At 37.7% G+C, this 14,070-nt stretch overlaps 1 protein-coding gene across 1 annotated transcript; it reads left to right on the top strand.

The window, feature by feature from the left end:
• Nucleotides 1-1,241: 1,241 nt before the first annotated feature.
• LOC146163889 (sushi, von Willebrand factor type A, EGF and pentraxin domain-containing protein 1-like) lies at nucleotides 1,242-13,287 on the top strand. Its single transcript, XM_083382377.1, has 10 exons — nucleotides 1,242-1,380; nucleotides 6,031-6,318; nucleotides 6,697-6,879; nucleotides 7,330-7,494; nucleotides 7,884-8,049; nucleotides 8,630-8,856; nucleotides 9,677-9,865; nucleotides 10,264-10,473; nucleotides 11,964-12,194; nucleotides 12,636-13,287. The coding sequence occupies exons 1-10, from the start codon at nucleotides 1,293-1,295 to the stop codon at nucleotides 13,166-13,168; spliced, it is 2,280 nt and encodes a 759-aa protein (XP_083238503.1). The 5' UTR covers nucleotides 1,242-1,292; the 3' UTR covers nucleotides 13,169-13,287.
• Nucleotides 13,288-14,070: the final 783 nt, after the last annotated feature.

Here is a 14,070-nt window from a genome sequence, read left to right as displayed (position 1 = left end):
GCGTGGACCACTGAAGGCCAAAAAATACGTCACGGTACAAATAGACTTTACAAACTTGCTGATTTAGGTCCTGCAAAACCTTTTTTATTTTTAAATAATTTTTTTTCTTTAATAAATTGAGTACTCCCTAAATATACGCTAATGTTTCAATTAGACCTTCATGGACCCCAGTTTAAGAACCCCTGCTCTAAATTAATTTATTAGCAAACTGTTGTCAGAAAAAAACACGAGTTATCTGACATCCCTTAAAGAAAGACTGCAAACGGTATGGTTTTCGTCCTATATAATATTTCATCAAATAGCAATTGAACGATGAATAGGGAGTTTCTCTGGTTCGAGCGATTGGTAGTGCCTAATTACCGTTCCCTTTACGACGTTGTATGTTGAGAAGAAACTAAGACGACAACACCTTAGTACCCGAAGCTGATAGCCTTCTATGTTTTAAATAAGACTGTCAGCGTATGATTAGCGCTTTCCCGTGACACTGAAGCCCCCCGGCTATGTCACATTCTTAAAACCGGCTAGTTGACTATGATGCTATCTTCTCCTGATTCGTCGACGTTAGCCTTACCTATACGTGTAATTCCAAACATAAAAGGTTTAAAGTTAAAACTGTTATTTTGTAAGGTTGTGAGTGCTATAGCTTTTAGTTAATTTTTAAGCAAAATAAATGGCTGAATTTGAAATCAGTACAGTCTACATTACACTAATTGTTTAAGTTGATATGAAATCTGCCGTTATCAGACGCGTCTAGGTCAGAATAATTGCCATTGTGTAGGCCCAAGTGTTGATGTTAATTGCTGGGTTGGTACGTCAATTACCGGGTGGACATTAAGAAATGACGTGCCGTGTTTCCACGACAATATAAACACATGACCACGTTGATTTGGAGAATATGCAGCTTTACAAAGAAAGAAAGAGCAGGGGTAGTTAAACTCTGAAAAAAAGATACTAAGTTTTGACAAATTGTTTAAGTGTGATTTTTTTTTGCATAAAGCGATGTTGTTTCACTTTATACTAGTTTTCATACTAGTATTAACATACTGCAGTGTAACGATGCCTTAAAGATATTTTAAGATACTTGTTAGTAACTTATTGCCAATGAGATTTCAGTGCTTCTTAAAAGATAATCTGCTTTTAGTTTTTTCGAGGCTTGGGATTATTTACTAAATGGTTAATACCTTTTACTACTGTTGGAAAGCTAAATTGCTCTAGCTCAATTGAATTACATTTAGAGTTCATAGTGAAGTAAAATTATGTTGTATAGTTTATAAATTACCAGGTTTTACAATATGAGCATAATACGTACGGCTGGATTATGTACATGTTTAGTAATATTCTCATTTGTGGACGCAGATGTAAGAATAAAGAGGGACGATGGTGAGTGTATTCCATATCTAGGCCTACTGTTTTCTTTATTTTCAAAGTAGCCTATAGTGTGTGTTGTAATATTGTTAAAGTTAAACGTGTTTTTACATAACAGTTTATCATTACACTGGTCAACAGCAAATTTGAAACGGAGATGTGGTAGATTGATTTTTAATGTGTTTTCAGCGCTGATTCTGAAAATGACCTTCTTTTTTCTAGCTCATCAGCTTTTTGAAATGTTCGATTTTTATTTTTTTCGAAGTTTTGCTGTAATATAAATATAGGTACATTGCGCACTGTGACCTTATCGAACTATAATGTGGCTCACGCACCATTCTATCTGTTTTATTACTGATATTTCTAAAAAACAGTATAATAAAGATATTTTATTAACTTTTTTGTAATTAAGTTTTTGAATTTCCAGATGTATAACCAGTTAATCACTTCTGAGCTAAGTATAAATGTTGTTTAAAGAGGTTCTCGTAGCACTACAGCAGAACAAAAGCAAACGATATTTTCCAGACAGATTTAAACAGCCTTACTATTGATGCATGTTTTTTAAATTAAAGTCATAACTGCTTATATCAGGTTTAAAACTCAACAACTTGCGTGAGATTGATGTAGTACTAAACGGAAATAAAACTTAGACAACCTACAGTAGATGGCCATTCTTGGTACAACAGCCGGGCCACCAACTGCATCCCTAAGAGACCATAAGCCTATAAGGAACTGTAGGGGAAGGCGGGGCAAAACGGACCCCTTAAGGGATAAATGCTATATTACGAGTTTCACAAAATATTTTTTGATGAATAGGGTATCAACTGAAAGGTCTTTCTGAAAGGTACTCCTATGCTAAAAAAAACAACAGAAAGTATACCTTCTGAATAAATACTTTTGTTGTCGATTTTTAAACGGGGCAAAACGGACCCCTGGCGGGGCAAAACGGACCCCACTTATAAAATATAATTTATGTGCCTTAATTGTTGTGTGGAAATGCCGGATCAAGGATTTGTGTTCAAGTGACGAGTAGAAATTTTCAGAGATATTGCCACAAGTTACGTCACAACGTTACGTCATAATTTAAGTAATGGTATACATGGCGCCTTTATAGCTTGAAAATATTTTACTAAAGTAAGCCAAAACATACAAAAAACAAACAAAATAGCACTATACTAAGTACTGGTAGTATTGTCACTCTTTGTAAGTTACATGGTAATAAATAGGCCGTACCGTACGTAAACTGCCTTACATTTATCTTAATGTATACCACCCATTAGCGCCCGCAAGGGGGGGCAAGGGGGGGCACTTGCCCCCCCCCCCCCCCTGGAATTTCAAAATGTGATTATTAGTATTATTTGTTTGTGTAATATGTATTACTTACGAAGGTTAAAAATAATATACACTATCCATTGCCCCTGGTGGCGTATCCAGTAGGGGGCGGGAGTTCTAACCCCCCTTTTTGTAAGTGATATTATCGTTTTTGGTTCGTTTTTGTCATGGTTTAGCAAACTGTTCGAAGCGGTGTGCTTTTTAAGTAATTGGGTCACGCGTCTTAATCTAATGCGAAGCTAAAATCAAGCGCAAAACGCCGTTTTTCGTTTTTAGTTTTGTCGACCGTAAACGCTGGATAGTTTTTCTCTTTCGTTGTTTGTTTAGGTCAGTGGTTCTCAACCTTTTTTTCTTTCGTGGCCCATGTACGTTGCAAAAAAATTCTGTGGCCCAATAGAATTTTTATGAAAGAAAAACCTTTAAAATAGGTTTAGAACAGGGGTGTCCAACTCAATCATGCCGGCGTGCCAATTTTTATCCTATAACTTCTTCCCGTGCCAAAGTTTAGTAACTAATTCTTTCTAATAATAAAAGCGCATTTTTAAAAACAATAAAGCCGTAGCCTATAGCAGTGCGTTTACTGCAGCAAACTGTCCGTCGGTGAGCTGAATTTTGCTTCTTGTTTCCTCACACCAAACTTTATAGTGATGTAAATGCTAGCCTCCACTACAATATATTGTTATAGTATTAGAATGATTTTACTGTATAAAAAATTAGCAATTTACTGTACAAAATAAAGTAAATAAATAAAATGTTTTTTGACAATTGGGTGAATAACAAATTAAGTAGCCTATTTTAGGAGGGCTTGCGTGCCATTTTTTATTAGGTCGCGTGCCACCCCTGATTTAGAACAAAACACAGCAGAACATATTTCAAAACAGATTATTTAATCAACCGTGCATTAGTGAGATACTTGCGACTGAACAATAAGTTTACATTCCTTTTTAGTTTCTGCCAAACCATTATTCCTTTAAAATTAAATACAATGACACAAATGAAACTAAATCTAGCTTTTTAAATTGGTCTGTGGCCCACCTCAAATGTTCTTATGGCCCCCACTGGTTGAGAAGCGCTGGTTTAAGTTGACTGATTAGCAAGTGTGTATTCGACAATTGACAACGCTAAGTCAAACATTATTTCTTTTTTTCTCGCTGAAAAACGCCAAGTTATACGCAGTATGTTTCTCGCTGTTCGGTCTCTACGCTAATATCCGATGTTGGTGTAGCATCGACATTTGTTTAAATGAAGCAGATTCTTAAAAGGAGGTATAATGGTGACTGTCGTGCACGTTTTTAAGTATAAATTTTTAAGTAATGATAGTTAACGCAAAATTATGCTCTTTTAGCATACTCTACTAAGACCACGTGCTAAGTGTGCGCAATGGACACGACTTATTTCCCCACAACCACAGCTTGTTATTTAACTGACTTGTTACACAGCTCGGCGCAGATGTTGCGCCAATCGTGGCATAATAACACCCGGTAAAAACGATCTTCGTTTAGTATTGCACGTGGTGAAAGGCTTGCTTGTAATTTAGAACTGAGCGCTAGTTCCGTTCATGGAACTTGAAAACTGCGCTGCTGATAGTCGAATTATGTATGATTCTACCAGAATTAAACACACATATTTTAAGGTCTTGGTTTGTTTTTTTGCCTAAAGTTAACGATTGCACACTGTGGTTTCGCAGCTGGCGCCTGACAGGATTGTCGACGACGCACGTGGTTGCTATTGCTGGACGTATTTGGCTGTTTCTTTTCTATCTCTTCTTGCAATCACCATTCTATGACGTCATATTGTCACTGTTTTAATGACGTCATTATTCAATAACATCAGGCGGAAAGGGGGAATTCCCCAAGTTGAAAACTCAGGACCCTTTTTTGATTTATGGTTACGCCCCTGATTGCCCCCCCTGGAAAACTTTTTGCGGGCGCCCCTGATACCATCTCATAAGTATTAAAACAAATAGCAATCGAGCTTTTTTACAACAGATATTGGTAAAATTTCTGATTGTTTGGCCTTCCTACAAAACTGATCTAAACATATAAAATAATGATTTATTATTTAATTTTATTCAATTTCCAAAATGTCTTACTGAAAGGCTAATCAAAAATACAAACAGTGCAGTTGTAGGCTAGTAATAACAAATTAACTTGTGAGGGGTCCATTTTGCCCCAACACTATCAGTCGCATGAAAACCTGGTTTCTTTAAAATCGTTCAACTTAAAACGCTTTTTCGGATTAATAAACACACCCTTACCTACAAATTATTTAGCAAAAAAGTAACCCCGTCTTTACTAAACGCATCATTTTACTGCGCTATCCTTATATCAATATCCCCCAAACACATTTTCTCCCCTCCCTGGTTTGTGCGAAATCGAATCAGTCTGATTTTTGTCGACAAACGTTTTTTTGACGATAGTCACTGTTCAGAAGGTCCGTTTTGCCCCGGGGGTCCGTTTTGCCCCGCTTTCTCCTAAGTGGCTAATATTCACAAACGTTACACCCCTTGGAAAATCTTTTTGTTATAGGAATAGAAAAGTTGGATTCTATATTTAGCATTCCTCTAAAAACAGTTTTCACTACGTTAAGCAAAACGATAGGAATCTTAATGGAACAAAATATTATTAAAATTACAAAGGATGCAAATGTAAAACGTTGGAATTACGCGCTTGGCTGGCATTTAGTGACTGTGTGAAAACTTTTTAGAAAATGCAAATTGCATTATTTTCCGGTCGCTTAGCGTTTAGATGGGTTGTGCAAGCCACTCAAAATGCATTTTTGCACACTTAGTTAAAATTATTTCCAGAAAACCTGGGTTGAGTTAGTGATGAACAAAAATGACATTTAAGCTCTAAAACCCCGTCACCAAGGATTTTATAAAGGGGAATAGTTAAACATTCCATCATAGAAGTACTATTGTGGTGAATCGAGTTATGTGTATAAACAAATTATATGTCAGACGTTTTTAAGGCCATGTATCACAGCTGTGCGTTGTTTTCAAAGCGCTTTTTCCATAAAATTTTAAATATCTTAAAAATATATGTTCGGAATCAGTGTGAAAAATACATCTAAGATGAAATACTCATATTCTCGTTTAGAAAAAAATGAAAATTTGTCGACCAGTGTTATATTTAATGTATAGCAGTAAACAGCAAATCATATACATTGGACTGTAATACACATTGTAAATTTTAATATCGTTTGAAATAATAATTGTTCAATATATCTTTTGAAACAAAGACCTTCTATATGACGATTATCATCTATTGCCGAGCGACAACTTTTAAACAACCAAATTGTTGTTTTTTATCTAACCAATAGTTCTTATTCTAGACCCCTTAAAACAACTTGTTACGTGCGGTTCCAACGGTGAGGTGAACATGGTGTGTCCAGAGGGCAAATCAGTCAACGTTGCGACGATATCGTTCAAGAGAAACGACCGCAAGGATATCCAATGTAGTCCCGGCACCGCATTACCCAAACTAAGGAGCTTATGTAACGGACAGCGCGTCTGCACCTTTTTTAATAACGACAAAACACTGGGAAAACCTTTAGATGAAGAGGGAAGTCAATGCAAGGACAACGCTGATTGCCTCCATGTCGCGTATAAATGTTTTGCAGGTAAACGCTGTCTCAATTTGCGATGTGCTAGACTCGTAAATATAAAGTTCAATCTAAAATTAATTTGTATAACAACTGTAAAGTCATTTTCTTTGTTTACACCCGCTAACCTATAAAGCTCACTAAACTAATCAGAAACCTCAACGCTTTTATAAATAAAACACATCATTACTACTTAGGTGCGTAACTATATATTGGGTTATTCACAGACATGAATCAAATTACAAAAAATGCCTAAAAATAAGACATACTAATTTGATTAACTCACTTGTTTTATGTTAGAGACACTTGCATGCCTCAAATAGCAGTTACTACATTAAAATGCATGGTCTAGCCGTCGTTTCTTTCCTGGCGGTCAAAGTGTTTATTTGAATGCAGACTGCAACAAGCCTGTTCTTAACCGAGGCATAGCGGTGGTAGGACAACAATATTCCGTCAATTCGGTGTTGCAAATTCAGTGCAAGAGGGGCTTTGTACCATACAACTCGGGAGGCGAAGTCGTCACGGAACTGCGTTGCGAAGAGAATGGCAAATGGTCCGGATCAACAGTCAAATGCAGCGGTAAATATTTATTGCGCGAACGTCGTTATTACCTGTTCTTCATAAACGTTCTTATTTGCCTAACATTTTTCTAAATTGTTTAGGATGACCTTTCGTAGGACTGTAAAGAGCTGTCGCAAAGGCAGGGATAATTAAATACTCCATCTGCTGTGCAGCTAATTTTTAGTAAACGCTTTCGTTAAAATTTTTAATTGTGTCCGCTAATTGTTAAACTCAAAATTAAAACGTCGTTTAATTCTTCATATTTTTTTTTTTTTTTTTTTTTTTTTTTTTTTTTTATGGCACTGTAATGACACATTGTATTGAGTTATCGACAAGCTTTCGCACAACAGTGTTTCATCAGGTCAAAGTATATTTTTATTTAAACCTTGATCAAGTTTTTACATAGCAAGATGTCATTTTATCTTTATGAAATATTATTTGCTTGAAATAAAAGTGTCGTGCAAACAGATAAAGACGAATGTGCACATGCCAGCAGCAATATGTGCGACCGACACGCCGACTGCTTTAACACAGTTGGCAGCTACACGTGCAATTGTGGCAAAGGATACGAAGGCGACGGGTTTACTTGCAACCCTGAAAATGTCGACCGAAACTGGGTTTCTGGATTTCGAAGTGAGTTTTGTTAATCTGAAAAAGTCCGATATATGTGGTGTTCTGCACGTCGCACTAAATGTCCTAAAGTGTCTTCGAAAACTTCGAAATATTGAAATAGTGTATCATTGACAAGAGGCGCAACTGTTGTAGACTACTTTCTATAAATTAACAACTTACCGAAAAGTAAAGAAAAAATATTTTTAAATCAACCAAACGAATCACCAATGTTAATTTAGATATGTATGTAATTTTTAAGCCAAACGCAAAAGTAATAAGTAAAGTTTCACAAACATTCCCAGACTAGAGCAATAACCTCTGCAAAAATTAGTATCAGCAAAACTATATGTCAGCATAATTTCTCCTCCGGTACGATTTAAAATCAACTCGATTGTTTTACTGTTGTCTAGACGTCACCTACAATTTACAGTCCAGCGACGTTTGCGGTGGGATGATTTACGAAAACAACGGTGTGATCACCACACCCAATTATCCTGGGCTTTACCCTCACGATGTCTCCTGCCAGTGGATTATAACAGTGTCCCCGAACCGAACTGTTCAGATGTCGTTTTTGAAGTAAGCTTCTGATTTTATTACACAGCCTGATATCAAAATAGTTCAACTGAACTATTTCTGTTGTTTATCGTTTTACAGGAAAGTTGGTTGTTAGTCGCAGCCGAAATATTTTGTGCAATGTCGTCAAGAGCGTTTAAAATTTAGGGGCAATGCTAAACAATTTGGCGCTTCATCACTTATATTTAGAATACTTATTGGGATAGAACATTATTTGTTAAGTTATGCTTTGCTGGGGTAGCAATTAATGTTCTAAAAGCAGTAACTATATATGGATCTTATATGTTAACTGTGTTTTTAACGGCAGAGTATTTCTCATCTCATGGTGAGTCAACCAGAAGATCTAAATTTTAAGACCGTAATAAAATACATTTAAATAACTTTAGGAGTCAAATTAGTAGAGCTAAGCCGAAGGTATTGATTACGCAAGCCGGTAAAATAGTGCATTCGTTTTTGTTTTAATCACTGACTACTCCAGGCGAGCCATATCCTTAAGAGGTAAATAGAACCAGTCGACTTTTTCTGCCTTACTGTTACGGTGGGTCCATATACGGGAAATATTTTTCACTTTACTTTTTTGCAGCTTCGCCCTGGAGCAACCCCTGCCAGAAGGTTGTACGCAGGATTACGTTAAGATTTACGACGACCCGGAGCGAAGCCCAAGAACATGGATGGACACTCTTTGCGGTTCACAGACTGATTACCAACTGGAGTCAACAGGAAATCAAGTCAGAATTGAGTTTCAGTCAGACAACGCAGTTGGCGACACCGGTTTTCAAATGCACTTTAAATCCAACAGCAAATTTGCATGTAAGTTTATGTTTTTTTTATTCGCATGAACAAAATAATTTGGTACATGGTATAGTTAAACCAATTGTCGTAGGTGCATTGTGACTTTTTACATCGTATGATTCATTTGTGGGTTGTTTGAAAACCATTTAGCACACGTATTTCCATCACTCTGCAAGCATAATGCATCGCGCAAGAACTTTCGGGTGTATATCGTGCAAACGGGCGATAACGCATCTGCGGATTGTGCGAATGTAGACGTCGCGATACACCAGTTGTCATCAAACTGTGGGTTGTGGCCCAAATGTGGGCCGCAAAGTCATTTTTAGTGGGCCGCGAGTTACCTATGAATAGTTTAGTGTTATCATGTAGTTGTGGACCGCGTGATAGCCGTGCAATCCTACATTCATTGCACTATATTTTAAAACTTCGTGTGGCTAAGAATTTTTACATTGTCTTAGCGTGGTTCAGACCCACGTGCCAAATGTGGTCCTGAGAGCCTGTCGAACTATATTTTTATGCCATCGTTATATGTAAACGCAAAACTGTTTTGCGCTTCGGGCGTATATTCTTCGTTATTATTATGCTATCATTATGGCATGGCAGTGTTTTGGGCATCAAGGCGCCGTGTGATATTTTTTTAATTAAAAAAACAAATACCCCGAATCCGCCATTGTTTGCGTAGTGGTTTTACGTAGGGGCCTTCAATAGCTCTGGAAAGAATTCTTTGGGGTAGAAAATAAATATCCCATATTGCGTTTTGTTTTAAAGTCACACTTATATAGGTACATTCGACATGGCGTTTGACTTGAACAAACTATAACAGCACGGCTGTTTTTAGACTGCGACAACTTCATCGGACCTGGCTACCCAGGAGTCGTCGTTATAAACGGCACCCGGAACCAGACAGTGAAGGCTGGCAGGGCGGTAACCCTCGCCTGTGACGAAGGCTACACCCCAAATGATCACGGTCGAGTTCGATTGTGCGAGAACGACAATAATTGGAACGACAGCACCAACCCGTGCAGACGTAAGTGGGCTAAAGTAGCACAGCTCAACTTTCCACATGTTACCCTTCGGCGTTTTACGGCAGGTAACACCGGGTAGATAAGACAAACTGAGCCGAAACAGCGTAAGGCTGTGCGTGGTTTTGTTCTTATGCGTGTCGAGAAAGACTCCTTTTACTTTTAAACCCACTAATCTGTACTAAAAAACACCTTCAAAATATCTACCAAATAGCTTGTTTCTTTAAGGCAAAGGGTTATATTTTGCCAAACAACTTTCGTGGTGGTGCAGATAAACCAAGCCAAATGCAGTTGTATAGAAACAACCAAGGCAACAGTGATTAAAGAAAGAAAAATCCTATTTTTTATGAATGCCACGTAAAATTTGTGTATATTTTTATAATTTTGCGATTATTTTATTTAGCTGTCCGCTGCTCTTCTCCGACCCCGATTAACACAACGGCCACAGTGATTGGTGTGGAAGAAGAATTTTACTTCGGTGGTTCTCCGGTGATCTACGAGTGCCTGCCTGGCTATGCTTTCACTAAAGTCGAACAGGCAAAGGTAGAAATTTTCTGCAACAAGCAGGGACGATGGAGCAATGAGAACGACACCTTCTTTCCGGTGTGCTCAGGTACGATTTTTAACTTCAGTTTTACTGTTATCCTAATCGGCATATCCTGTCCAAAGTCGGTATTTTGAACGGTGTTTAATAATAGGCCATCGGTGGTCAAGTTATTTGATCAGCAGTTTAGAATAGTGATACCAGGTCGCTTTCGAAATGACTGAACACTGCAAATTTCCCGTACTACTCGTGGTATTCTTTCCATATATGCGTGGCTGCTTTACACTGAAAATATTTGCCTATATTCAAAAAAGATCTTTGCTTGTCATACTACGCGAATGTTAATCCAATCGCGAGTATTTTTACGGCTGTTGTAATATTATAGCGCGTAAAGTATGAATAACTAGAAATTATATATATTGACCCGACCCACCTCAAATGACATTTGCCGAAATTTGCCGTCATTTAAGACCTCAGATAAACAGCCTGGTATTAAATACGTTTTTCAAGTTTATGGGAGCTATTGGTTAACACAAAGTTTGGAAGTTTGTGGATTTTGTTAAGACGGCATACAATATATTTAATGTAAACATTAAGGTGATTTTTTTTATTTTTCGCTGACGTTTGTCGACTGCTACGATATGGCGACAGGAACGTGTTATCTGTTTACAATTTGTTCCCGATAAACACTTCGTATAGTTCAGTGGTTTACGCGGTGGAACGGCTCGAACTGGCTTTACGAGTTTACTTGATAAGCCGGTTTCGATATGTTTGTATAGAACCGACTTGCACGTTTGCAAAAAGGCACAATGCAAGATGATAAAGCAAATCTCTTTTTACACAATTATGATATTATAAGCTTTCGAACGTGAAAAAATGTGTTTGTCACAGTCAGCTATATATTGACAATTACCGCAGTCATTAACCGATACAGTGACAATTATCGAGCTCGGAAACAAAATCAAAATAATAGAATGCCAATTTTATTAACCTTGAATAACATAATCGAAGGCTCAGCAGGTGATTTATTTATAGTAATAGGACTAATGTGGAGATTTAGTTTTCATAACTTAAACAGGCCCGCCGTTTAGTAATACTGTTTTTCATGCACATAAATAGTTTTTAACAGTTTTTAGGTTAAGCGTAATTGTTTTGCTGAAAATTCAAACGAAGATGTTAATTTTTTTTTGACTGACCTTAAAACGTTTATTCATTTCTTATTTTCGTATTATTTGGCGGCCCAAAATTTACTATTTTTAAGTTAAAGATTTCTTTTTTCAGTTTTTTAATCAGTCAAATACAGCTATCAATCAAGGTATTTAACGAAGTATTATAAATGATTAAAATAGTCCAAGTTTTTAGATTTAAAATTTATAGAAATCTAAAAATGACGTTTTTAAAAAAACTTAAAGTTGAAAAAACTTGCATTTATGTTACCCTTTTCTAACCTGCAACTAAGACACCGTCCTAGATATTATAATTTTTGGTTTCATTTTTTATTCCGCTCTGCACCTAGCTCTGCTTTAGCCAATCATAATCGTCTGGATATAATTTTCCAGAGATTTCGTGTTCAATCAACGACAAGCTCTACCCTCCCTCGCACGGTACCTGGAGTCTATACACGCCGAACGGACAATCGCTACCCATTGCCAACAACATCACCGTGCCGTTCGACTCCTACATTATATATGCCTGTCACAAAGAGTACGCAACGGTCGGGGAACCGAAACGGACATGTGTCGGCAACAGCGACATGGAGTGGTCGGGCCGGACGATTCTGTGCGAAGAAGGTATGACTTCTAACGCCAGCGCTCAGTTCGAATAACGCTTGTTTGAGTATTTAACTGACGTTTTAAATAATCACATTAATAGGAAACTTTAAAGGACTGACTTGACAAAATTATTTAAACTTATGGTTTTGTTCATAATGGCCATAAAGTACTGTCAGTAGAAATAAAAAAACGAACAAAAATAAACTTTCAGTGCTGTTGGAAAGTAAAGCGCCATAAAAAGTCTACGAAAAGTTTACAATTAGTATGAACGACTGGAGTACTAACACAAAAACATCACAACGTAGTCGAATGAACGTCTGCAAGAAAGAAAAACGTTATTTAATAAAGCGACGTAAAAATATTAAAAAATAGGAAAACCCATGAACCTAATTGCGTATTCCGATTTGAACTGGTTTTACGATAGTGCTATAAAGTGAAAATGACAGTTTTCGCCTGCAGATAATGGAATCCCGGGCCTGACCAACTTCCAGATAGCACTCATTGTGGCCGTCATCAGCGGCGCGATCGTGCTGGTGGTTGGAGCCGCTCTGGTGTGCTGCTGTTTGCGCGGCAAGCGCAGGGACTCGCGAAAGCTGGTAAATCGCACCTACCAGCACCGACACGACCGCGGCCGCTTCGACAACCAGGGCTTCAGTACATCGCAGATGGACGACTTCGTGTATTCCTATCCGAGCGGAAGGCACGGCAAGCGACCTCGCCGCCAGCAGCAGAATGTCGTGGCCAAGTCGTACCGACCGAATCAGCTCGCGGATAATAACCCACAGCCGTACTACCTGCCATCCACCATGCAACAGGTGCCGATGCCGCACATGATATCGGCCGACTCCACGATGTCGAATGGCAACAGCAGGCGCAACGGACAGCGGCGTGTGCCTTACCCGACTAACGGAAACGTCCCTTACCCGCACAACGGACATTCTCTTGACTCGTTTGATAACCCTATCCACCTAGATAACGCCGTGAGGCGGTAGGTCTGCACATCGAATTGAGTTTAATGTATTTCGCTTTACGTGTCTTGTTGTGTTCTTAAACGCTTTCTTTCGTTACACTTTTTCTGCTGTATAGGGTTGCAATAAAAAAGAAAACATTCGCACGGTGTTGTTTCGCGGTTAATTTACCAATGATAAACCATTGTTGTTCTAATTTGACAATATAGTTCAAAAACAGAGGAAAAGTTTAAACACGTGAAATATCAAACGAGACAGACTTATAGTTTCTTATCGCCATCCCTAAAAAAAAAAGGTCCTTTTGCAGGAAGTACGACAAAAAAATTAATACAGCCCTTTAAGTAAAGAAACACCATTAGCCAACGAACAACATTAGGAACAGCCAAATGTCTGTATTATATCAATAAAATAGGACATCCGTTAGCCCAGTATTCAGCTTTAGAAACCTTGGCATTCCAGTAACTTTGAGATGGACATTTAATAAAAGGTAGCACGGTTGACTGATCCGTCTATATTAATAACCTATTTTTAACCGAGGCTTTGTCTGGTTACATTTAATTTTCCTTACTGCCGCTTTATGCCATCCCAAATAAAATTTCCCAATAATATTTTTGAAAAAAGTTAAAAAATTATTAGGCTATTCTCTGATTCCAACAGTTGTATTTGTATTCAATGAGGATTTGTAAGTAAAGTCTCATTGGAAGGTGTGATAATTAGGTATAGCCTACTTAATTGTTTGTGCCTACTTTTTTTAAAATGAATTACATCATCGTTACGTTCGATGTTTAGCATCTAACGAATGCAAAGCAAACTGTTTTTTTGTTCACTGAATCACACATGGGAGAAAAAATGTTACGCCTCACTGACAATGTCTATAGGGCATGGGTGAAAAGCACCCAACATGTCTAGTCATTGGAAGTGAAACG

The sequence above is a fragment of the Ascidiella aspersa genome, chromosome 2 (assembly GCF_963924565.1).
Source record: "Ascidiella aspersa chromosome 2, kaAscAspe10.2, whole genome shotgun sequence".
Classification (NCBI taxonomy): domain Eukaryota; kingdom Metazoa; phylum Chordata; class Ascidiacea; order Phlebobranchia; family Ascidiidae; genus Ascidiella; species Ascidiella aspersa.
Note: the sequence above shows the minus strand (reverse complement) of the source record. Positions and strands in the feature narration are given on the sequence as shown.